The following is a 25,685-nucleotide window of genomic DNA, read 5'->3' as shown; positions in this document are numbered from 1 at the left end:
GGAAAAAATGCCAAGGGTAGGATGAGTAGTCAGGTTTTCCCTTCTCATTGTATGGCAACTTGCCTGAACTTGCGCAGTTCAGAAGGTTTTGAAGAATTGGCTATTACTATCTAAGCAAATTGAACAGTACAAAACCTCACTGAAGTTCATGTCATCCCACTCCATTTTACTAATTTCACTTTGCTTCAAAGATTTTTCTTCTTTTTTTAGCATTTGATTTCTTCAATTTCTTCTCCTGATTCTTTGTTTCATATTCTTCCCTGATTTCAGCATCTCAGTAAGTACAATTTTGGCAAGTTTTACTTATTTTCAGTCTCCCATGGAGGAAAAATACATCCTATTTGGATTTCTAGCATTTTGTTATTTCTCAAAAATTAAGTGAGGGCAGGAAGGAGAAACACAGTAAGAATTTAAGCATCAACAATCTTAATTTATGCTGTATGAAGTCAACTGAGCTTTCTACAGAGAATATGACAGAGCCAGATTTCAAGCTGATCTAGAACAAAGTGAAATTCTAGTCTTTGTTACAAAGATTTGGATGAGATATTTTAATTACCTCTTTCAGCCTTTAATTAGCTGCCATCTATTTAACACCTATGAAAGAAGAACTTTTACTTCATGAACACCTATGTCTCTAGCATGTGATTTTTGCAGTCCTCACAACTGTTCATTTTATCTTCCCACAACCCCAAATAGTTCTGTGAAATCTTCCATGAGACATCAGGCAAAAGAGAATGACAAATGTAATACTGCCAGGATTTTTAATGGAAAGTATGGAAGAACTTCCTGTAAATAATTCAAAACCTGCAAACATTTATCTGTCACCCTGTTTGTTATTTTCATCCTTTGACTGTTAAAAAAACCTCAAAAAACAAACAAACAAACAAAAACCACAACAAAAACAAAACAAAAAACCATTTCTAGCACTGGTTCCTTTTCTTTTATTCCTATAAGAAATTATCCTGATAAAGCATTTGGAGAAAAAGGATACAAACCTCTTCTAGTGAAAAGCATTGGGAAATACTGACATGGCTTCTGCTCTCTCCTTTGCTTCTTAGACTAAGAGCAGTTTGTTTCAAGGTTCAAATATTATTACTGTAGGATTTCATCCGTTCCACCCTCAGCCACCACAGAAGCTGCTACGGCAGCAGCAGAGTGATTCTCAGACACATTCAGTAAACTGAACACCGAATAAATGCCTGTCAGCTCAGCAGTCAGCCTCATTACCTTTATTTCTCCTCAACAGAAAAGCTGTAGCTAACAGAAATGCTTATACTTATTTCTGAGTTTCTAAAACATTCTTAGAGGTTTGTAGCACACATCAAGGCAATAGACTGTTTATAAACAAGTCATTCTTGCTCTGAGGTTCAAAAAAGCTTTTTTCTCATAAAAACATACAATGAAGATTGTCAGAGACAGCAGTATTCCAGCAGTGAAATATTGCTTTGTGTCAAAGCAGGAGCAAAGTCCTACAGTCACCTAAGTGCCTTTGGAATACCTTGATGACACATATGGCTGGACATTACGATAGTCACAAAAATAGTCTTAAAAATTAACTAGCTACTCTTCCAAACCTGTCATATTATCAGTCATATCTTTTATGAGTAAATGAAGAATAAATTCACAGTTCTGTCAGCAGGTTTAGACAGAGAAAGGTTTCATAAGACAACTGAAGTTAACACAAAACATTTGAATTTTGTCTAGCAGCAGCAATCATCCAAGTTTCTGAATCTTCACATTCCAGAGGGCCAGATGTCACTACATAACACACAGCCACACCATGAGTATCAATTCTGACTTCGTTACACAACTTATTCAGAGGATTTCATTAGTGTGTAATTTCTTCTCCCACTGCAACTCACAACTTCAGTCTTTTCCCTTCATGAATAACGTTGCCACTGGCATCACTGTCATGAAAAAGAATTCTCCCAGGAACCCAAGGCCATTTGAAGATTCTTGTTTAGAGCAATCCATTATTCCACAGGCAGACAGCCAGCCAGAAAGATTTCATCTTCTTCTAGCTCACTGAGGCACTGCAATGACCAAAACGTGAAAGGAGGCCTTGGCTGAGATTAAGGACTCAAAGAGCCTTCCCCTGCAATCAAAGCTTTGCTAGTTCCCTGCTTTATCTTTCAAGCCAGTATCTTGATACTTAAAAGCAATTACCTTTCCATTTGAGTGTTGCCCGCCTATACCCTTTTTGCACACTTATGAACACAAAGACTTCTGGCTCCAAATACATGTTTTAGGGTGACTAGATGATCTTGTTTCTGTACAAGTATCACACTACACCACCATCTTTTTCTTGATTCCTTTTCAGACACTTGGCACAAAAATGTACCCAGAAGTAGCATCTACTCCTCTCCCTGAAGGAACTGGTTAGTCATTTAACACATAGTTCATACCTTCTCATGTGAGCAAAAAAGGATATTGGAGAACAGCTCAGATGGAAGAGTACCAAGCATGCACATGTACAAACTCTTGTTAGCATAACCCTTGCCCTGCACTTAGTTTTACAGTCCAAGTTCTTCCTGAGTTACTCCATTCTAGATTGTCATTGAGATTTTAAGAGACTCCCAGTTGGATCTGCCTTACCACAGGCTCAAATATATCAGGCAGCTGGACTAAGAGCATCAAAGAAATCATCTGACAAAAGCTGAAGCTTGCCTGACACCAGAGGCACCAGTTCCTCCTCCCATCAAGACACCTTCAGGCTGGCCAGAGACCAGTGACAATGTCTGCCCATGCAGACACAAGCCCGAAATGCTTTAGAATGGGCTGGAACCTGTGCACAAGTACCTCTTCGTTCTTCCTGGTTTTCTGCAGTTCTGCACACTCTGGAAATGCACCATGGGCACTGCACCGGCCATGTTAAGAGAATGTGTCCTACATACTGATGTGCATGCACACAGGTGTGAATCTAGAGAGATTTATTTAAATAGTTCAGTTAAAAATTATCTTCAGTGCTTGTACATAAAAATAAGTATGAATTCCATGTGAATCGTGTAATTAAAGCTTAAACCAATTTACTCACCAGGAAATTACCCATCACTTTCCAAGTTCAGAGATTTGTCTCTGAAGTAGATCAAACTAGACAAGCAAAGTACTAGCATTAAAAAGAAAAGTGGCACATTTTGTCAGCCCTTTTATCTTTACAAGCTATTTTATTCTGAAGAGACTAAAGAGAAACAATAGGGCCCCACATTCCCACAAATATCTCACAGTTCCTTGTTGCTACCTTGTTTGTTAATATGCACAGTCCTCCATGGCTTACTCCAAAGCAGAGCCCTTCTCATCTGAAAGCACATCTCAGAATTGTAAGTTTAGCAGTAACTAAAGAAAAACAGCCCAGCTTAACAAGTAGAGCATTAACAAGTACTTCATTGAAGATATAGGAGGAAAAGTGCTTTGGAGAACTCCCAACAAGAGAAACAAGGTCACTTGAGTTTTAGCAGTCTTAACTTATTTTAGCAATCTTGTCTGATATGAGAAGCAGTGAAAGACAGTCAACATTTTTTTTTCTTTCATTTGAAAAAATAGCTGAGGCATTTCCCAAACATTCAACTGTTTGGTGTAAGGAAAAGCAGGTTTTATTTGCATCATCTGCAGTCAGGCTTCAGTGCTCTTGCAAAACAGCCGGGCTAGTGCATTACCCAAGGTGAAATTGTGACAACCTTTGACAGATAATTGGTGTAGATAAGGAGAATAGAAGAACCATTCCCAGGTAAGGAAGACATAAGTGTGGCATACAGTGGAGTTTAAAAGCAGACCTAACCGATTCCTAACAGGTCCAGGTTCCATCTGAAAAAATGATGTCTGTTACATCCTTGAGAACAAAACACCCATCTACCCAAATGTCATCTACAGATCAAAGTAGTGAGACAAGCAGATAAACTTCCCCTGTGCAAATGGGTAAGCATTCTATCTCATGGGACATGAGCAACAAAATCTACACAACCACAGCTACGCAAGGTGTAGCCTTCTTACTCTGGATAGCTGTATGGCAAGATCAGTCTTCAGAATCATGATTTAAGACTCAGAAAACACCAACCACGGGAAAGCACCCACACCATACACAACTAAGATCCAGAAAGAGGCCCAAGAATCAGAATTACAGTATTTAAGCTATGGCCAGAAAGCTAAGGGAATCCCCCCTCATTTTGCAAGGTACTTAGTGACTTAGAGAAGACAAATACAGAAAAAGTTCCCCTCTCCAACAAAAAGTAGGCAAATGCTCAGGCTCATCTAAAAGAGAAATTCTAAAAGATGCCATGAGCAAAACACAAGGTAAATTTGGGTCTCAGTGCTTTAGCTTGTGGCAGCAGAGTAAGAAGTACACAGATTCCCCTTGGATATCATTAGAAGTGTGATTACATCCAAGTCATTAATCAAGACTAAACACAGGGCAAATCACAATTTGAAACAAGTTACAGAACCTGGTCTGAGCAAGTCCAAAAAATGTCATGAACTCTTCTACCTAAAGGAGACAGAAAAATGCATCTATCTTTACAGTAAGAATATTTTTTATTTTCATTTTATTAACTTAATCTCCTTTCATGCTGTAACCTTACATACTCAAACAATAATGGAACAGGAAGATGCCAAATCCTTACCTTGCTAGCAAGTAAGATGCAGAAGCTAAAATACAGATGTTAAAACCTTTACCAATAAAGGACATTTTGCTGCCACAATAACAGCCATTTTCCATCCTGGTTTGGAAAACAATACAGACACTTTCATAATGAAACTCAAAGCACTTACACTACACTAGAGAAAGCGCTATTTATTCTGAGACAGTCAGAGGTGATTAAGTCTATTAATAGAGCCAGTTATATACAGTAAGTACTTCCTGATATAACTGTATGAGACATATGCCAGAAAACAAAATCTCCAAGGAAATTAATGCTTTAAAATTTAAACAGAAAAGTAAGCTTATAATGAATGACAGTAAGAATCTGATTCATCTTCCTCACAAGTCTCCTCAATGGATTTCACACAAAGAATGAATGTCACTGTAAGTTTCCACAGAAGTATGCAGATGACAACACAGAAGTCACTGTTTTCAAGAGGTAGATACAAGGTTTAATAGGTGCAAAAATGTAGACTTCACTCAAGAGCATGGTCACACAGGATTCCATGTACAACATCATAATGAGATTGTTTTCACTGTCCTGTTATCTTTTTGGTGAATTAATAGTAATGTTAGTCAGGATGATGACTTATGCTTTTACTTAAATGGAATAGTCTTGCTATAAAACTAATTCAGGGCTTACACTTAAAACTAATGGTTTCACTGGTCAAGAAGGCATGATTCATCCACTCTGCCAGATGGGAAGAGGCAATGAGCTACTACAGATATTACTGGTCTAGCCACTTTTGAAACATACTCTTGTTTGAGTAAAAATCCTTTTCCAGAGAAATCCTAAGGGGTAAATCCACTGCCCATTGACATCAACCAACATCATTATTCCTCAGTTTCAAGTGACTGAGCCTTTAGCCATTTCAAAAACCACTGTGGAATGTGGCAGTGGACAAGCAACCTCATTTCATCCTAGTTGCTGCTAAAAACACTGGAGGATTTCAAACCTGTACAAAGGTATTAGACTTCAGTCCATGCTGCAAATGTATTAAAATATCTTTTCCTCAAGAAGACTCAAATTCCATTGCATGCAAGTCCAATCTGATTAAACAGGCTGGGTAACAGCCATTCAGGATTCTTGCAGTATGTTCAAATCTTTGTAAGGCTATGTGAGCAGCAGATCAACAGCAATGTTGATGAAGGATGGCAGAAAAGGTGTGTTTACACCCACCCACAGACCCTCCCTCCCCATCCCAAACACACCTCCAGTGCTTTCAAGTTCTGGATTCCTTGTGCAAGTAATAGAGTGAGTGGGTAAAACAGACCCTACACGTCCTCAGAACAGTGGACTGATATGACAGCTTGTGAACAGAAGGACAAGTACAAGACTGCTGAAATGAAGGCAACAGGGCCCAGATGCAATTTCATCTACTGTGTTCTCCAGTTTTGATGGCTACAGAGCTGAATAAATCAACATTTTAGCAACGGACAAACAGTTCCACTGGAAAGGACACAAGTTTTTCTCCTTACAAGCATCAAACTTATGCAAACCAACTTGCTGTTTGCCTGAATTTGGAACTTGCACTTGACTCCAATTCATGTGTCAAAATGAGCAGTTTTGTTTCCAAACCTGCTTGTTCAGTGACAAAGTGACAAAAGGACAGGTGCCAATCTTAAAGCTAACACACAAAATAGTTTTGGTCAAGCTGATCTGAAAGTAATTCTGAACTGATAAAGAAAACTTAGAAACTGACTGGATTCCATAATTTATAAAGTACAAATAAAAGTTTTTATAGTTACCAATTCCACTTATGATATTGTGGTTTTACCCCTTCATTTTCACACAACTGATCACTTGGCAAAAACTTCTCAGGACAAGTGCACTGAACCTTGCCAAAAATGCAAAAGAGAAAGCAATAAGGGCAGTGACATACATGTGGGTTTTTTATTTCTGTATGCAATGTAATGTTTAGGCACGTTGTTTGGGACGCCTTCTAAAAGAAATCATTGGCCATTGTTTAGAATATCCTTTTGGCTTTAAATACTGGTCAGGAAAACAAATGATGTAAAAAATAAACGAATATGACTATTACAGAAACAAAAATGGTTTTGCGTCTAAAAGTGCAGGAGTATTTTAACCCTTTCACCAGACAATGTGGCAATATACAGTATATTGCTTCTGTTTGTTTGAGAAGGCTGTTGGAATTTTACACTGACATAGAAAATTATAAATTACACAGAATTAGTTTCCATAATCACTATATATATACACAAACCAGCTGTGAAAAAACTGGTTCAGAACATACAAATGAAAGCCTCACACAGATCAGTACAGTGAAATTACCAATTAACATGCTCTGCTGCCAAAATTTGTATTAAAAACACTATTTACTTTTAAAATGCAGGTACTGTAATTACATTAGCAGCATGAGCATTTCTTTTACTTGACTTGTCTAAAAGGATTATAGCGTTTTAAATACGCAGATTGTTCTGAAATGTTCCATTGTATAATGCTTGGTATTAAACTAAATCTTGGTGAACTGTTTAAAGGCAGGTGAATCACTTAAACACAACAAGCCATGTGCACTCCAAATATTCTAGTGTTTCACCTGGAAGGTATTGTTTCAAGCAAACTAGACTTAACAGAACATATGGCTTTACAGTAACATCAATTTGTCAACTAAGCTGTTGCAATAAATACTTAAAATCTCTACCAATAGACTTACATTTTTGATCTGCTTAGAACAATACAGAAAACAATTACCAATTAAAAAACCTGCTGTAAAATGTTGAACACCAAAAAATTCTTATTTAAATCACTTTTGTAAGCTAAACCAACCAAAATAACATTTATAGGGCATTTCAGTTTCAGAAAAAACATGAATTTTCTTTTTCTTTTTTACAAGGTGAAAAATGTAAGAAAACTGCTAAATACTTTGGTCACACTAATTGTCAAATAGTTATGTCTCAAATACATTAGATTTTTGTATTCACTTTTTTATAAAACTATTCTTACAGCCATTTTAACTATAGTAACACTACTGTCATCATTACATGGGTAGCAGGATCTTATTTCACAGGCCCCCCGTTATTTAGAACAATACAATATAAACATACGCAAAAATTATTGGTATTTCTCAATGTGCAATATTTTTACACTTATGAATTTCTGTACAATGTCTTAAAATCTAGAATATAAATGTTGCTGGTCCTGATTCCTTGCGAAATTAGTGCAGCAGTGACTGGCTTCAACAGGGTCTAGATGATATCCTCAGAAATACTCAAACACCTGGACATCAGTTCTTTCTCTTCAGCCAAGGCAGTAGACATCACATATCATACAGGGCCATTAACAGATGCCTCTCCTAAATGGGTGTGTTGATCAGTCCTAAGAGGCCAAAAAAAGAGATGTAAGCATACAAAAAAGATCAAAGCAAATTCAAGCAGGTGCAATAAAAACCAAACCAAAAACTAAGAACCCTGGATCCTGTGTAGCAAAACCCATGAAGTGAAAGAAAGAAACATGTGCTAATAACATGCTCATCCCAATTATCCTCTGCAGTCCAGTATTTCTGGAGTCCTTATTTCCTAATTAGGCATAACACTCAATTAACTGAGCACACCACTGAAGAATGTGTGGCCTTCATTAACTGATCTAATAAGTGATCTCCAGAGACGTGGTATTCAGAATTACTAATAAGGAGCACATTTCTGATACTTATCCAAATCTTATTCTGATGCAAAATGTGATACCAGGAGTATTTAAGGTTGCACTGGAAAGCCAGCAGCTAGGACACAACAGGAAAAAACAACAGCATCTTAAAAAATTGCTTTAGTTATTAATCTAATCTACAAAGAGCCTTTTACAAGTACTTTGAATGTCAGTCCATTAGGATGAAATGTTCATGAAGTACGGAGGAAAATGGACAGCAAACCTACAAGAGTGAAAACAGTAACAGTATATACATTTCTAGATAAAAGTTGAGTGTAAACATAGGCTCAGTTGCTCTGGACTGGCATAAAGAGATCAAACCAATGCATGAGGACATCAAAAATATGCAAGCAACAGAGGCAAAAAAAAAAATCCCAACTTCCATTCAGTTCCAAGTCTGTGGAATACATTTGAAGATTCTCTAACAGAATGCAAATACTGCTTGAAACTACAGATGAGGAAAGTTACCTGTAACTCCTGTTCTCTGATGGTGGACATCACAGAGAAGCCACTCTGGGGTCTGTGCTCTACATGCACATGACCAGCAGAAGCCCCCTAGCTAAGTCTTTGGCTGCTAAGCTCTAAAAACACTTTTTAAAAAACATATGTAAACATTAGAGAAAAGACAGACAGCACTAGATACAAGCAAACAGTTTTTAGAGAAACCTGGAAGGTAAGAAACAAATGCTGCATGGACAGGAAGTGTGACAGTCTGCACAACCATCACTCACTTGTTAACTGTCCAAGAAAGAAGTCCATGACAGAACAGGGCTCCTAGCAGAGATGACTCCTGCTAGGCACCAGCCAGAGACCTACCTAGGGGACTCCTTCCACTAGTCATACATACATGGAGCCCCAAAAGCACCATTAGGTTTATCTTGGTATTAATCCTGTGCTTATGAGGATCTACTGCAACAGCCACCTTTAGAGAAAGTTCTGAGCTTTGCTGAAGCCAGCAGGATTCAGTGAAAGGAGTTCCTTGAGATTTCCCACAACTTAAAGGCAAACTAGCAAACCACTAGCTCTGAGAACCCTCCGTTGGTTCAGACAAACATTTTTACTCAAAAGATAACCAAGCACCCAAGGACTTTGTCCCTACAATATAATACTTATCAACATTTAAAAAAAATATTGTTGTCTTGATAAAGACAGCATCTCTAGGAGACACTGTGAAAGAGTTTTTGGGTCTCCCACTTGAGGTATACAGGGTTGTTCTTTCTGATTGGAATCCCCTTCTTGATCAAGTTTGAGATTTATGCAGAGCAGAAAGTTAGAAGAAAGGAGCTTGTTAACTACTGGCTCATAAATAAAATCTTAAAAAACAGAATCTAAATTTGTCAAACACACATATTTTAATCTCTCTAGAGTACAATGAGAACACACAGTGGAGTTCTGTGCATCAATTCACTATTCTAACTTGGTAACACTGTCACAGAACAGAATGGGATATTTACAACTCCCTGCAAGAAAAATACACCTCTGATGACTCCAGAGTCTTAGAAACAACTGAAAATCCAACTTGGGAGAATTTATTAAAATAAAAGCAAGCACATTTTTAGACTGAGCTAAACTCAATCTCTTTAGATCAATCCTGTTAGAAAAGCACACAAACTGCTATTTAGAGAATTGAAAGCATCCTTGAATACAGTTACCTCTGTTCTGGACTGCTGTTAGTAGGCTGAAGACTTGAAGGGACCTCTTCTGCAACCTCTGTATTCTCTTCTACTACATATTTACAAGAAGGATCCTGCGAGGTAGTCAATTTTCCTTCCTCACTTAAAAAAACAAAATAAAACAAAAAGTCATTATTTGATGTATTTGAAGTTTATTTACAGGGAATTTCAGGCAACAGGAGAAAACTGAGACAGGTCCGTATTTCACATGCAAATGGATTTTAAGTTATGATTGCAATATGAAGATCAAGCACATGGCTGTAGACTTCACAAACACCTAATGATGCACTGGCGCTTACATCCATTAAAACTTGACTGGATAAAAGGGCAGGAAACACAGTGATTGCAAATAAGATCAGAAAGGAAAAAAAGAATGTATGTGATGCCTGAAGTGGTAACGATCACGAGCCTTTACTATACATACCGATAGGATTTCAACACTCTGAAGCCAGAAGAATGCAAAAATGGAAGAAAGTATAAAAGAAATTCAAGATTCCCTCAGAAACTGGCATTAATAAAGTCTGTCCATGAAACATACCAGCAAAATCATTAACTCATCACTATCTTACATAATAAACTCCCTAGTAACTCCACAGTGAATACTATGTACGGTTTACAGGGTACAAAGACTGCAGCCCAATCTACTTCACAAACTGCCTCTTGTAGACAAAAACAAAGTTTAGTGAAAAAGTTGTACACTCACACTATGTAAGACAGTACCATGTAACCAGGCAGCCTCAAAAGTCATTAGTGAACAAATCTTCTGGTTTGCCTCTAAACCCAAACTTTTCTGCCTCTCTATTCCACCCTCTTCCACCTCAATCACACCATTATGAGCAAACTAAAATACAAATTTGAGCATATATACCTGCAAGAGACAGTTATAAAGTAGCTCTGAAGTAGACAATCAATCTTATACCTCTGTAGCAACAAATCTATTTATTCAAGAAGTGCCAATCTCCTCTGCTGGTTTTCTTCCTATTCTCACAGTTCTCCTTTCCATGGATCCTTTAAATTTCAATGAATCCTTCTCTTTTCTCCTTCTATCCTGCAGAGCCTGCAAAAATACTGTCTTTTGCATTGCAATCTCTCATCAAGTTTTCCCCATCTAATCTCCCCATCTCATTTGCCTTGATACTCTTTGCATTCCTTCCATAAAAAATACGTGTCACCATCACCATCAAAAGTGATGTCCTAGGTTTTTTATTTTTTAAAGAGGCAGTCTCTGCTGGCATTCTTCCTACTTGTTCTCCACTCTGAACTAAGTTCAGAAATCACATTTTTGTCCTTTGCAGCTTTCCACAAATTCACTACGGCACTTATAAATCCCCTCAATGTTGACTTCAACACAATCAATTTTCTATTGACAGAAACCTAGATAAAGCTGAAGTCTGGAAGCATCCACTTTGAAAGGCAAACAGGCCAGAGAAGGACTTCCCCTCACTACTCTAACTATCCCTTACTTTAGACCTTCTCCCAGCAAGCTGGTTTTAAAAAATGCCACTTGAGCATTGACTCACTATGAAGCTGCACATGTCTATCAGAGTAGAACAGTCTTGACATTTAAGGCCTCACCTTTGAGACCCCTTGTATCTTCCTTTGAGATTTCCTTTCCAAATCAAGATCCAAGAAGTTTTCAATATACAATAGGACAGAGTGCCTGGTAATCTCATCTGGGTTCCGTTTCCCATAAAAGATTGGACCAGATAAACTTTCAAGGTCTCTTCTGACTGGGGCAATTCTATGATATTGCATCCCTTTGCACCTCTAGGTCCTTTTAACTACAGTTCTAGCAGGTAATTCCATGAAGGGAGGCAGGAACTGTCAGCTGATGCTGCCTCCTCATGTTAGTTTTTGCACCAGTATCACAAGTCACACAACCTGAAAGTGCATGTGAGTTAAACTAGTTTAAGGAGAAGTTTAAAGACACAATGGACAACTAAAGCAAATTTGTGAACATCTAAGAGTGAAGACCATGTAAAAGCATTGTGCAAAAGACAACAAACTGAAGAGCAGACACATCATTTACTACATCACCAATGCACTATGGATAGCTTCATGTGACATCAATGTGCACAGAGCCCCAACACCTCTCTAAAGTGCTGTGGTTCACTCCTGTATCAATGCCATTTGATTTAGAAGCACTGAGCAGCCACAAATTCCCTCTCCTTTGTGCTGAAAAACCATCAGAAGTTAAGTCACTCAGATAACCATAAGGATGGAATAAAGAGTGGTGGAAAGCTGCTTGGTTTTCAAGGTCTGTATATTTTGGATAGTTCAGGAATTATCTCCAACTACTTCTAATGAAGTAAATTAATTTAAACTACAGGCAGTGTAAGGAGCAACACTGGAAAAGTTTCTAATACTGGAATTAGAAACCAACTCGGGGTTGGTTTTTTTAAGCAATTTCCAAGACATACTGACAATTTCTTTTTAGTATTTAAAGCTAGAATTGGGACAGATACTAGAAAGTTGTTCTAGAAGAACAAGAAGAGGGTTGCATGTCAAAATGCTCTAGCAGTGTGTTCCAATTTGTCAACATCAGGGTGGAGCCAGAACACGTCAGCTTCAATAAAAGCAAAATTTTGGCATGTCATATTGTTTGTAGCCTCTGTTTCCCTACATAAATATTAAACAAAAGCACATAATACTAAACAAAAAGCACTTGATCATTAAATCTGAGCTCACAATATCTTAGTAGATGGCATGGAGTAGACAATGCTGAAACGGGCTTTATTCTCATAAAAGGATCACAGTGTTGATATAATATTCAATTTGACCATGTAGCAAGACACTTATTCCTGAATCTTTGTATCAGAAGACAGCAAAATTAAGAAGTTGTTCTTCCAGTTATTCTAGAATTCCATGTGCCACCTGTAGTCCAGAAGAGATTTAACACCTTTGTGCATACCACCAGCAGCGATCACCCCAAGTGTCTGATGAGCTACACTCAAAAGCAGTGCCTGGCTGGCCTTCAACTTCTGCTTCCATCCTCCTGGATGAGAGGAATGAAATTCCAATCCAAATCTAAGAATTCTGTGCAAAGTTTTAAAAGCTTCGTTTTGATGTGCAATGTTAAAAGAACTGTACAGGAAAATGCACACAACTTTGCATCAGGGACAAAAGCTGAGTCAGTCCTGTGCTATAACCTTGCACCGAAACTAAGGCCTGATAAGTAAAGTCACATGTTATAGTAACTAACTAGAAGTCAAATTTTAAAACAATTACTTTGAAAGGTTTCTAGTATGCCTCAGGAATTATCACTTAACCTCTCTTTGATGATACAGTGTTCCATCAACACAGTTCTATTTACATGGTGGGAACACAATAAACAGCCATCCTTACCTTTTGAAAACAGCAGTTTCAGTTTTAGCATCTACAGTTAGGCTCAGTGTCTCCTTCATGCTGCCATTCATGACTGTCTCGGTTACCTTGTCTGCATTTTCCACATCATCCTCTCCATCTGAGCTGGCCTCCATAGCAACACTTGCTGGGGCTGCAAGCAGAAATAGAAGCAATTTAGCATATGGCTGGTTATGTTTTTATCTCATGTACAAGCACATAAGCCAATATATCAAGAACAGTATTTCTGCAGCTTTGCATACTGAATTCTTCCTTACAGAGAATGTCACCTTTCTGCAAGTGCTGCATAGAAAGCATGAGTATTACTTACAGATGGTTTAAGGAAAAGCCACAGTTGTAGCTTTTTTTGTTTTGACTGACAGTGGTTTGTGCAACAGTTTTGCCTAAACAAGGTCTTAGTAGGATTATGGTAACCAATTATTTTTCTGTACAGTCAAATTCATGACAAGTCTACACAGCACAAATTTGACTTTAAGCTTCTGAGTAGTGACAAATCTTTGGGATGCTCAGTGTGCATGGACTTCTCACCCGCACTTCTTGCTCTCTCTGGTAATAACAGATACAGAAAAAGCTCATAAAAATATTTTTGTCCTTTTACCAGTTCATACACATAGAACAAACCATTAGGGCATGCACAGTGAAGGTGGCTTTAGAAAGGAATGAGCAGGAAGGAGAAATCTGAACACACTGAGGCTACTGGCCTATTGCCCCACAGATCAAGACTGGAGGCTACCATTCCTTTTGGGCATCAGCTCAGCTAAATGCTGACACAAGTGAGAAGATTGTCTAACACAACAAACTTACAAACTTTTTATCTTTGTAATGCTTTTCTCTTCATGATGTGCAAACTTTTTAGCTGGATCAGTAACACTGGCTCTTGTTTTAAATTGGAAACTAGTTTAAATAGTTTATAAATTCTTTGAAAAGTCACTTTTAATAACCATCAGAACAGCAGCAGAGCGAGAGATGAGTCTAAATCTAAAATTCTGAAGTCCATGGAGATTTTTCTTAGGTGCAACTCCTATGATCAAGCCATTAGCATTTGGAAATGCAGTGCAGTTTACTTACTCTCTAGCTGTGTTGTATGAGTAGTTGCATTTGCACTCAATGGATCACCTGGATCTGTGTTTGTTTCCATTTCCACAGGAGAATTGCTTCTTAAGGAGTCTTTTGAGCTTCAAATAGAATTAAAAAAAAAAAACTTCAGAAACATCTCTGAGTAGCAAAATTAAGTGTTCTTAAGGCAGTATTAGTTCTCTGTGAAAGCTGTAAGGCCTAGAACTATACTGAAACTGAATTAAGCATGTTTGTTCTAAGAGTGCTGGAAAGACATGCTAAATAGAAGTTTAGTAATGCAAAATGCACCAGAACTGAGCTGAGCATGTTAGATGGTAATCTCATTTTCACTTCATTTTGTTACATTACAAGTACTAGTGGACATGTCCCTGGTAACTAAGGCATACAGGTAATCACCAGCTCCTTGCAATGTTTCCAAATATTTTTCACTGTTTTGCTAAATGCATTTTTCCAATTTGATAGTTCTCTGTTGAAACTGCCAGTGCAGTCATGAAGCACTACAAAAGTGATTTCACTACTTAATTTTATATACAGTACAGCTACAAGTTTTTCATTTTAAAGGAACTCAGATGACAAGATTTGGCCACTGGAAAAACACGTCACCATTTACAGAATGTATCTTCTATCCAGTAATGTGGCAACTCAGGTCTTCATTTTCTAGGCCCTTAATTTGATTATCAATTTACCTGCCTCAATCATGAAACAACACAATTTTATGTTGGAAGAAAAAATCATACTTTTATATCTGAGCTGTTTTGATTCCCAGACAAAAAGTCAAGAAAAAGTGTATAAAAGCAAAGTCTTCCAATATGAGAAGGAATTAGTTCCTGACTGCCAATATTTGGCAACTCAAAATTTACATCTAAGTAATTAGGTACATACAAAAGACTTCCAGAAGAATGTAGAGTTCAATCCAAAAAAAGAACAGCATTATCTTGTGTGTTCTCAAAATCATGCAGAACTACTTATTTATCACAGCTGCATAACAATATGAAATTTTAAAAGCCCAAAACACTAGTACCCACTCAACCTGGAAAGGGAGCTCACACAGACACATGCTGCTGGAACACACAACATTCTTCAGACACTTTACATACACCAGCAACACAGGCTTGTGCAGAGAGCAACACGCCAAGAAAACCAAACTCATCCTGAATAAGTGACATTCTTACCTCAAAGAGGATGTGAAGTCAGAAAAGGAAGCCCAGCCAGTTTCTTTAGCTGGCACAGGTGCTTCAGTACTCCATACAGCAGAGCCAACAGAATCCAGACTGGCACCATGTGCAGTCTCCATGGGTACATCAAAGTTTGCTGACCAGTTAGGCGCTGAAAAACCATCACCAGGGTCATTAGGAACAAATTTCTATAAAGAACATGAGTGCACATATGCCTAACACTGATTCCCTCTATGTACATTTCATAAAGAGAAGCAAGATTCATAACTAGACTTGAAAGCACATGCAGAAAAATCCTGTACATCCTGTTAAAAAATTAATGTATTCCCTAAAAGGAAAATTCTGCTAGTAAGGCAGAATTTTAAGATCAGTAATTCACAGCACTCTGCTAAAAAAAAAAAAGTTTATCTGATAACAAAACTAATAAAACATTTTCAATCACAAGTACAATCCTGATTTATCCTTTAAATTAACCTCAATATTTGTTACCATTTTTCAAACTAATTTCTATAAAAATGAAAACCACAAAAGTTTTTACCCCTTCTTCAATTTCTTCAAATAATTTCTCATGCACTAAGACCACTGCTAAATTTCAGAAAAGTTTAAGGCTTTTTACAACTTAAAATATTTATTGATATTGTAAATTTGGGAGCAACTGTGAACAGCATCTAATTTAGGATAGGTCCATTCAAAAAACTTCACCTACCCAAGGGAAACATGTTTTTCATTAACACTTACATACAAAAAAACAGGCTGAAAAGGAAGCTCTGACTAGCAATTAGAAATTCCAACCCAGGCAGATATGGGAGGAGACCCACATGGATCAAAACTTGTTTGACACACAGATGCCAACGACACCAATCTGACAAAAGAAAAGAAAACCCTTAACTTTTCCTTCTAATTTAATTCCTTACAGTCTAGATAAACACAGGGCTTTTACCTACAGACATTGCCAGTTTAACAAAAGCCAGTTTAGTCTGACTTGAATGTGAAAACTTTTCAACCTATTACATCATTTAAGATTCCACATAAGAATCTCCTGATGTGTATCTTTCACTCACATTTGAAACCAGAACAATGCAAGTTCACTGATCTTCAGAGGGGAAGTCTTCTAAAAGAACATTGTTAGACAAAAAGCTGGTCTGAAAGGCTTCCAGTAAAAGGACCATCTTTTGGGTTTGGATAGTAACATATCAGAGTTTTGTAGTCACTCAATATTAATAAACAAGCATTTAATCCTCCCCTTTCTGACTACTCCTCCTTTTTTAACTCTTGAAGGGTAGAAATAGGAATTTTAAAGAGAGTAAATAATTTAAGACACGTAAGGAATTCAAACTTCTCACTATGTGCATGCTCTGTGGCAAGTGAGAAAGACTAAGACAGTTGGAATAAAAGCAGTCAACAAGGAAACTCCTACAAAATCAGGCTGCTAGATCTAACAATTTCCTATAACCCAAAGCACCAGCAAAAAGCTACGTACGTTCACTTAAGTCTACTTCCATTTTGTCCTCTGTATTGGTGTGGGATTCAAACAAGTCCTGTTTTGTTCCATCCTCTTCTTCAGAATCTGTACTTTCTTCACTGTCTGTACTGCCCGAGCTACAAATACAGAGAGAGAGTTTACATCCTGGTTTTAGTGTAACACCCTGGGCACAATAAAATACTGCAGAGTTGCAGGCTAGAGTAAATCACAATTATTTCTGACAAATTACTTGAGGTATAATTTTTAGCTCTTAGTATTCCCCTCATTCCTCTCTCAAAGAAACAAGGTTTAAGATTTCTCACTTGATCACATGAAGAGGCTTTCAGTGGATATTGAGGGAGGCTGCACAGCCCTGAGTTTTGGGGCTTAGGTGCTCCTTCCACTCAATGCATTTTCCTTTGTTCACACCCATATTGGTACTGTAGTGAGGACAGCAAGGTCTAATAGAGGTGTGGAGCTGGGCTGCCCTGTCCAAAGCAAGGACAGCCAGGCCAGTTTAAAAGCAGAAGGAAAGAATATACAGCAGGGGGAAAAAACCACTATCAACAAGCTGTGAAAGCCAAAGTGCACCTTTTGCAAATTATGGCTGGAAAACAAATCACTAGGGCCACATGCCCACTCATTTCTCCACAGAATGGAAATACCTAGGACAGTCTGCACTAACAGACAGACTGAACCAGAGGACAGGTGTATTACTGCATGCTCACTACACTGCTATCTGGATGAGAAACACCCTTCTCACCTGGAACGCCTCTGGGACTCCGGTGCAAATGCAATATGTTTTTCTTCCCAAATGTCTTCTTCATCAGAGCCACCATCATCAAACTGCTGTATCCGCTCCTTACAGCATGCCTCAAACAAGGCTATATTGCCCTAAATACAGCAGAAGTAAAAAATCCATATTACATTAGTAAATATCTTGAAAATTCCTATTTTGAAGAGAATCCAAAGCATTTCTCTAAAAGCAGCAGAAAACCAGAATGTCTTAATTTAAAGCTTGTCAAGAAAATATACAGTGCTGCTTGTTTTACTTGGCTCGTAACAAGATGAGTGGACCAAAGAGCACTTAGGAGTTTCCATCATGTTTAAAAATGGGATGTGGGAGTGACCCCAAAGAACTTTCCAGACAACCAGAGCATCAAGTACTCTAGCTTTATTTTCTGTAGTGGGGGGTCATTTTAGCTCAACCAACAAATAATATTGAGGTTCAGAGACTCTGTCCTTACTTTCCTACCTCACTGAAGATTTAAATAGCTTCTAATCATAAAACACAAGTGCACAATATGCACAAATCAGATCTAAGCCCAGTTATACAAATTAGAAGCAAATCTGCTTAATACTGATCAGAAAGAACAATAGTGTCTTCCAATTAGCAAATCTCATTATATGAGAATAAAGCAGGGTAATTATTTTCCAGTGATTTCCACATAAAAGGAATAAATATAACCACTGCCAAAACTTTGAGGTCATGCCAAAGCTTAAAAGACAGTAATTTTTCTGATAATACTGGAACACATACTTACACTTTCATTTGTATTGAGGGTAAAGTTGATGTCTGAAACCCGATCAAAAGAAACACTAGAAGAAAAAAAGAAACGTACTCAATAAAACAGGACTTTCTATTGTGACATGAAGACATTTAATTTCTGTTTGGTTTCTTATATTCCAATAATCTAAAAACAGAAGATAAAAGTCTCCAACACAAAGCACTCAAAATTACACACCAAGGAGACCTGGCATTCCTGTGACTTTTTTTTTTTTAACCGTTAAATATTTTTAACAAAAACAAAGAACATTGCCATCTAGAGTTAGGTGTATGCAACAAGTATAACTGAAATTGTATACCCAAATCTCAAATACTGTATAGCTATGCACTGGATAAAATCTAGACCTAGAGAATGCTTAACCTGACTATGCGCTACCATGATATACCTCACAATCCTGCAAACATCTGCATCTGCAGTTCTTACACGTTTTAACTGATTTCATCCTTCTATCAAAGGACCTTTTCAACAGGAAGGAAAAAATGAAAAATACTATCAAGTTCTGTTTCTTAACAAAAGAACCTCACAAATATTTTTTTAACCAATCACTGAAATATTTTCCCAAACATAACACTATATATTAGGCTTGACACATCTTTACATATCAGAAGAGTTCATATGTTCTTTGCCTTGCCATGTGTGCGTTTAGCAGAGCACACATGACTCCTCCTTCTAATATTCATTGTATTCCCAAGTAAGAAAAAAGATAAGTGGTCTAAAGGAACCTAAGTTGTGAGTGTGACTGTATTACTGCATGATGCTATGCAGGTAACTTAGAGCGTGATTGATTCTTGCACAGAAGGCATAACTTTAAAGTAACTTCTCCTCAACTTAATTCAACTCCTGAGCACATCATCAGTGTACCTGTCACAAGTCTTGAGACCTCTTTAAGTAGTCATCTTCTTTCTACCAAGAGAACAGACTTCCAAAGGCATGAACTTAAAGGAATTCCAATTCCCATCCTTCCCAAAATCCACCTGCTTCTAACAAAGTTAAGGAGCATCCTGTGTTACTTTATCTATCATATCTTAATCTCTAATGTCAGCAGGTTCTGTGGTGCAAAAAAGCAGCAATGCTTCTTGTATGGAAGACATCACTTACTAAACATGTCTTATAGAAGAGCACTGAGATTATTATAAAAACACCCTTCTAAAAACCATCTTGAAGTAATGCTTTTTATTCCTACCTGCATGTTCTGGCACCCCAAATGATGAAATCTTATAAAAACAATGATAAACTTTACCATCTGCAAGAATCCCTATTCTCCCCTTTTCCCTTTAATGCATCCATTTACTTACAAAGAAAGATACCAGCTTTTCTGAGGGGTGTTTTCTGTTGCGTGCTGGTTGTTGTTTAGTTTGGGGTTTTTTAACCTCACCAAGACTGTTCTCATTTGCTCATCTTCCACTAACACTATTTGCAGAAATGAGTCTTAACTGCCTCGAACTAATAAACAAAGGTAGATTTACAATGCCCTTCCTTACTCTCCCCTACAGAAAAATACACTCAGACATGCTGTTCCTGTCATCCTTTCCAGGACAACTCACAAGTAGAGCTATTCATCTGGTCATCAGTAGGGGAAAAAACCCACTTTGAGTCAGACAGGAAGTGAAAGTGACCCAAACAATGTTAGGTCAACAGAGAGCCATAGCTGGCTGTAAAAAGTAGAGTTATAACTCAGTATTTTATTATAACTCAGCTCACAAGCACAGTCTTCTCAACACTGGTATAACCAGAAGATTAGAAAAAGAAGAGAAGCTGCTGCTTCCCTCTGTTCAGGGAAGCTTCTTTCAATGCACACAGATACCACAAATAGAGAGGACTGATTGGCAACTGCTTCACATCAGTAAATGCTTGTACTTATCACCAGCAAAACCACAGGCAAAAACACAGACAGAGAACACACAAGACTATAGCCAAATTCAGTGTAGTGTTATACTCACTTGCCAATGTCATCTTGATCAGCAAACTTCTCATCGTTGAAGCCAAACTGGTCAATAAAATTGGACGTCATTTGTTGCATCTGATAATCAGAAAAGGCCTGGCAACCCCAGGACCAACGACAGTGATATAATGATTCTACTAATACTCTAAAATCTATTTGCCCATTATCCTTCAAAGAAATAAAAGTCTATCTAAACTAAACATAAAAGGACAGGAAAAGGATTTGTCTTAACCTCTGAATTTTGAAAGGCAGCATCAATTACAACCCTACTCACGTTTACTGATCTGAAAGCCAATCTAACAGCTTTCAGTAAAGTTAAATCTGTTAGCATTAACCAGCACCTTTCCAAATTCACCCCAAAGAAACAGAGAAACAACACTATATAAAAGAAAAAGCTGTCTTTGCTCAAAATAACATGAAGTTATAAATAGTAAGAACCAGAAAAGTAAACTATATATAGATACTAAAGCATAGTTGCATATTTATTATGCAGGTATCACTTGCAAAATCAGTCTCAGGCACACACACCAGCAGCATCTATTAAATATTAGAAGAATGAAACAATTGAGCATTTTACATCTCAGTGCAGTGTCACTGACACAACTGTGCTGGTTTTTTAAATACAGAGGAGTGTCAACTGCCAGCAGATCAGTATATACACTAAGGTACATGTGGGCATCATCTGTCTTTAACAATAGCTTTTGTCTCTTATTTCCCAGGACTATCATTAAATTACAAATTACTACACATCCTCTAAGGACTTTTAATAATGTTATTTCCATGTGTAAAGTCAGCCAACGCCAAGATACTCTAGGAAATAAAGCTGTCATGTCAACTCTTGGTTTCTTGCCCAGGTAGCTGAGGGGACACAGTATGGTGGTAAAGTTGAACAAAGTGAATATGGAAAGAAAACAAAAGTACGATCAAAAAACCCCAAGTTTAGATTAAGGCGTTATGAAAATTGAAGGAAAAAGAAAATATATATAAAAGGAGGAGGTATACAGCAAGACAAACTTGAAAGAAGCAGCACTGGACCATCTGCATTTCTCCAGATTAACTACCTGGAACTGCTGGGATTGCCTAGGCACAGCAGGTCACTAAGGGGATGCATGAAAAGCACAGAGACATTAGAAGATCTTACTTTCTCACTAAAGCTGCTAAAGATAGCACCCAACTTATCAAGTTTTTGTACAGGTGCACCTTATAGGTACAAAAGCACTTAATCAGATAAAAATGCATCAGATTCTTTAAGACTGAGCCACCACCCACAATTCAAACTTAGACAAGCAATTACTTATTATAAAAACTATAGAAAATGCATAAAACACCAAAGCCAATATTAGATTAGGTAGTTACTACACAGCTGTTAGTGTGATCTGAAAGATTTTGGTTAGTAACCCCGACAAATAATGCATCTAAACCATCTGATGCCATCTAAGTGATCTATTGGCAATCTTGTGCCACAAGGCTCCCACACTTTCACTACCAGCAAAAGAATTCAAAGAGATGCTTTTGAGTCTGGTAAGACACAGCTGTGTGCATACACACATGTCTAGGTTTTAATTTAAACTTTCTAGATTTATATTTGCTTGTGAGAGAAAATAAAAGTTCCACTGCTTTTTAAAAAATTACTTAATTTACTTTTACAGAAAGACCAACTTAAGCTGTTAAAAGAATTCAACTCACCTGCTGCAAAGAAGAATCCTGTGAGAACCCAGTTTCTTTAAAGTCTATTTCATCATCACTGGAAGAATGAATGTGGCAGGTAGTAACCTAGACAAATAAATTGGGTCATTGGCATAGTAGATAATGCACCTGTTTGTTTCAGATAAAAGAAATTGTTTTAATGCTTTGTCTTTCTATCCTATTGAAAACTGCAGAGTTTGGAGGTAAGTTTTCAATTCAGTTTTACTGTACTTCCAAGTACATCAAGTACCTCCAAGCACATGATTATGTATCTAAAGAGCCAATTAGTGCCATTTTTTATAAGCCTAAAATTTTTCCTCTTTACATGATCCTTCTTTTGGTCTTGACCAAGACATAGTTTCTACCAAGAGGAAAAATAACATTCATCTGCAAGCCCTACAAACTTCTTTGCATTCACAGGCTCAAGAAAAAAATGCCTTATGTATATCTTTTAGTCCTGTTCACAAGTTGCACAGTTTCAGATGAACTTCCTATTGCTTCTATTGACACCTGTTAACACCCTGCTCCAGTTAATATTTATGTTGAAATAGCGAATTCAGCAATTAATTATAGTCCAAATAGCAGAAGACTAGCAAAAGTTAATGAAGCCACACACAAAGCACTCATTCCTGGAGAAGTCATCAGGTAAAATAAAATCCACAAATTCATCTGTTGACATTGGAAACTGCCTCTGCTTACTGAAGTCTCCAAGTGATTGCTCTTAGACTATTTTTAACACGATTACACAAACCTCTTCTACGTGAGTTAAGTGTTTTTCCAAAAGTGTAATCGCTACAACTGCATGCAGAAGAAATGTGGCAGGTGCACAACAGTGAGCAAAGTTACTTAAGCAAGGTCAGTCACACACATGCAGTGGAGTGCAAGTAGCAGTCTTGTCTTAAACTTGTACTAGGTCATTTACATCCTATAGAGAAAGCAATCAACACCAGCTCCTGCACTTTCAGTTCATACTCTCAAGCACACTGGAGTTTTCAAGGACATGACCTTGAAGAGGTAAAGAAATCCTCATCTTTGCAGATTGCCTGGCATTAGCTACACCAGGTAATGAGCCGGTTAGCTATTACAAGCTGATCATGTGCATTATGCCTGCACAAATATTAATGATATGGCTTTAGTTGAAAAGTAAACTAAAGAATTATCAGTTCCATAACTCAGCAACTAGAGGGACTCCTTAAAAGTACACTAGATTTTGGAAGACTGGCAGTGTGATGACACAAAGAAACTGTCCAAGTAAAGCAGCAGTCATTTTCATACCTTACCCATCGCTACTTACCAGATCCACTGTATTCCTCTTGTTGGTTTCTCCTAAAGAGTTGGTGCAGAATGTTTCCCATCGCTCTCTCACCTCCTCTGGAAGTTCTAGCACAGGAAACAAAACACCAAACCAATTAGAAACTATCAACAATGAAGCAATCACTTAATTTTCAAATATTTTTTTCTGCTCTACCAAAAATACTGGTAAGAAAATATACATCCTCCTAAATCCATAAATCTAACTCCATCTAGCAAACAAGTCCAAATTAAACAGGTCAGTACCTCTTTGCATCTATTTCAGGGAGCTTTAACACTGTTTGAAATGAAAATACTTCAACGTTTGTTTAAGGATGACTGCTTTAAAGGCAATACTTCAGAAGTAATCCAGTTCTTTTCTTACTTAATCCAACAGCTGCCTTCTAATTTAAGTTTGCTTAATATCCTCAGCATTTAATAATGAAAGCCCTGAAGATAAAGTCAGGATGAATGAATACCTTTGATGAGCTGCTGGACTAGTGTGCTGTTTGGCCCCTTATCTGTGCTGTGCACAATGCAGTTTGCTATCCTTGTCAGGTGCCCCATGTAGCCATGTCTTCTTCCTCCTTCAGCCCTGCAAGAGACCAAGAGTTCATCTGCTGCACTCAGAGCAACTCCGATACCGTAGGCTCTTGTAGACCACCGCCAGAGTCAAGGTGGTACGCAAGACAACAAACTGGGGTTCTTAAGTTAGATTTGCATCCTAAAACCACAGGTTCACAAAAATATTTAAGAATTTAAGGGATCAACGAGTTTGACTTCACTGAGCCAGTTCAGAAGAGTTAACAAGCACATTAAGTACCAAGAAGCACGTACAAGTGTTTGTACTGCTTTTGTGTGTGTGTGTGTGTGTGTGTGTGTGTGTGTGTGTGTGTGTGTGTGTGTAAAGCAAAATGCACACAAAATAATCAAAATGCATTAGCAAAATAATGACAGAATTAGCAACTGATTCAGAGTTCTTAGGAAATTCTTTTTGCTGAGAGTATTTTGCAAAACTTTAAACCACCAAATAGTCCCTCAGAGCTTTCAGTCCATGATCAAAAGGGAAAAAGCATTCTTAAGTATGTTTTACTATTTCAGGGCTTCTTAGCATACCCATTTAAGTTAGGGTCATTGCTTTCCTGAAATTTAGGAACAACATTTGCATGCCTACCAAAGCTAAAATTACAAAGCCATTTAAATATTTTGCACAGAACTGCTCTGCACAAACAGGAATTACCAGATGTTAGAGTAGTGCTCTGAACACCTACTGCCAGTTGGAACCATTCTAAATCTGACCAAATAGCAATCATGAGAGATCCAGCTTGAACAGATTCTCTAGCATTTGGCTGCAAGCCAACCAAACTTTTGCTGCATCAATTTATGGGTTTGTGTTTTAAACAAGAACCAAGAAAGACCCCCTCACCCAGCTAGACAAATGTCCCATGACTGAAATCTTTGTAAAGTGACAGCAGCTCATGAAATACCTTATGTTATGCAAACACAGATCACATGATTTTATTTTCCACTATCATCATCTAACATATGAGGTAACTGAAATTATGTTATGTCTATGCAAGATATCACGAATAAACTACCACAGTGTTTACAGCTTGCTTAGGTAACAAGCACATTCAAAATAAGCAGCACATGATAACAGCAAAGGTTATAGTTTCTAACACAGGATATTACACAGAGCACTTCTATTTGACAAACTAGACTGACTTGACATTGCCTAGCCAGAAAGTCTGGAATACAACTGTATCTTTTGTTAGCAAATGCTTATTATTCCCAGCAAACCAAACCACTTTTACTATGTCAGATTTTTACCAGCAGAAAGCAGTCACCCTTAAGCTTCTAGAGCTGCTTGAAGTAACATTAAGTGACAGAATACAAATGGACTAAAAAAATACCCATTTCCTGAAACAGCTAAGCTAAAAGTACCCTTAAAGCTTTATCTTTTACAGCTGGAGGCATATCTCTATAAAACTGGATAAAGGAGTGAATTCATTGTAAGTTTGTTTCCAGATAAAGCTTACCTAAGCTTTGAAACACTATTTCCTTCATTAATATTCCCAAACATGAGACGAAATATTTAATTAAATCATTCACATGGTAAGCACTGGATCAAGAACAGTCTTATCCAAGTAAAACTTAA

The 25,685-nt window shown here is 37.5% G+C and overlaps 1 protein-coding gene across 5 annotated transcripts in view; it reads right to left on the bottom strand.

Moving 5' to 3' along the window:
- Window positions 1-6,510: 6,510 nt before the first annotated feature.
- The window catches only part of PPP6R3 (protein phosphatase 6 regulatory subunit 3), a 50,615-nt gene continuing 31,440 nt past the window's right edge, over window positions 6,511-25,685 (bottom strand). For 3 of the 5 annotated variants that reach the window (XM_058807506.1, XM_058807503.1, XM_058807504.1), the window contains exons 12-24: window positions 24,007-24,122; window positions 23,532-23,617; window positions 22,238-22,324; window positions 20,550-20,647; window positions 18,586-18,640; window positions 17,805-17,935; window positions 17,060-17,178; window positions 15,577-15,730; window positions 14,396-14,502; window positions 13,310-13,460; window positions 10,389-10,406; window positions 9,944-10,066; window positions 6,511-7,967 (exon numbers count right to left, since the gene is read on the bottom strand). In XM_058807506.1, coding sequence (XP_058663489.1) covers window positions 7,916-7,967; window positions 9,944-10,066; window positions 10,389-10,406; window positions 13,310-13,460; window positions 14,396-14,502; window positions 15,577-15,730; window positions 17,060-17,178; window positions 17,805-17,935; window positions 18,586-18,640; window positions 20,550-20,647; window positions 22,238-22,324; window positions 23,532-23,617; window positions 24,007-24,122 — 1,297 coding nt within the window. In that variant the 3' untranslated portion in view covers window positions 6,511-7,915. The remainder of the gene's footprint in view (window positions 7,968-9,943; window positions 10,067-10,388; window positions 10,407-13,309; window positions 13,461-14,395; window positions 14,503-15,576; window positions 15,731-17,059; window positions 17,179-17,804; window positions 17,936-18,585; window positions 18,641-20,549; window positions 20,648-22,237; window positions 22,325-23,531; window positions 23,618-24,006; window positions 24,123-25,685) is intronic. The other 2 variants (XM_058807507.1, XM_058807505.1) reach the window with 2 other exon arrangements.

Source organism: Ammospiza caudacuta, chromosome 6, assembly GCF_027887145.1.
Source record: "Ammospiza caudacuta isolate bAmmCau1 chromosome 6, bAmmCau1.pri, whole genome shotgun sequence".
NCBI lineage: Eukaryota > Metazoa > Chordata > Aves > Passeriformes > Passerellidae > Ammospiza > Ammospiza caudacuta.
The sequence above is the reverse complement of the archived record's forward strand: the minus strand, read 5'-3'. Positions and strand labels throughout refer to the sequence as shown.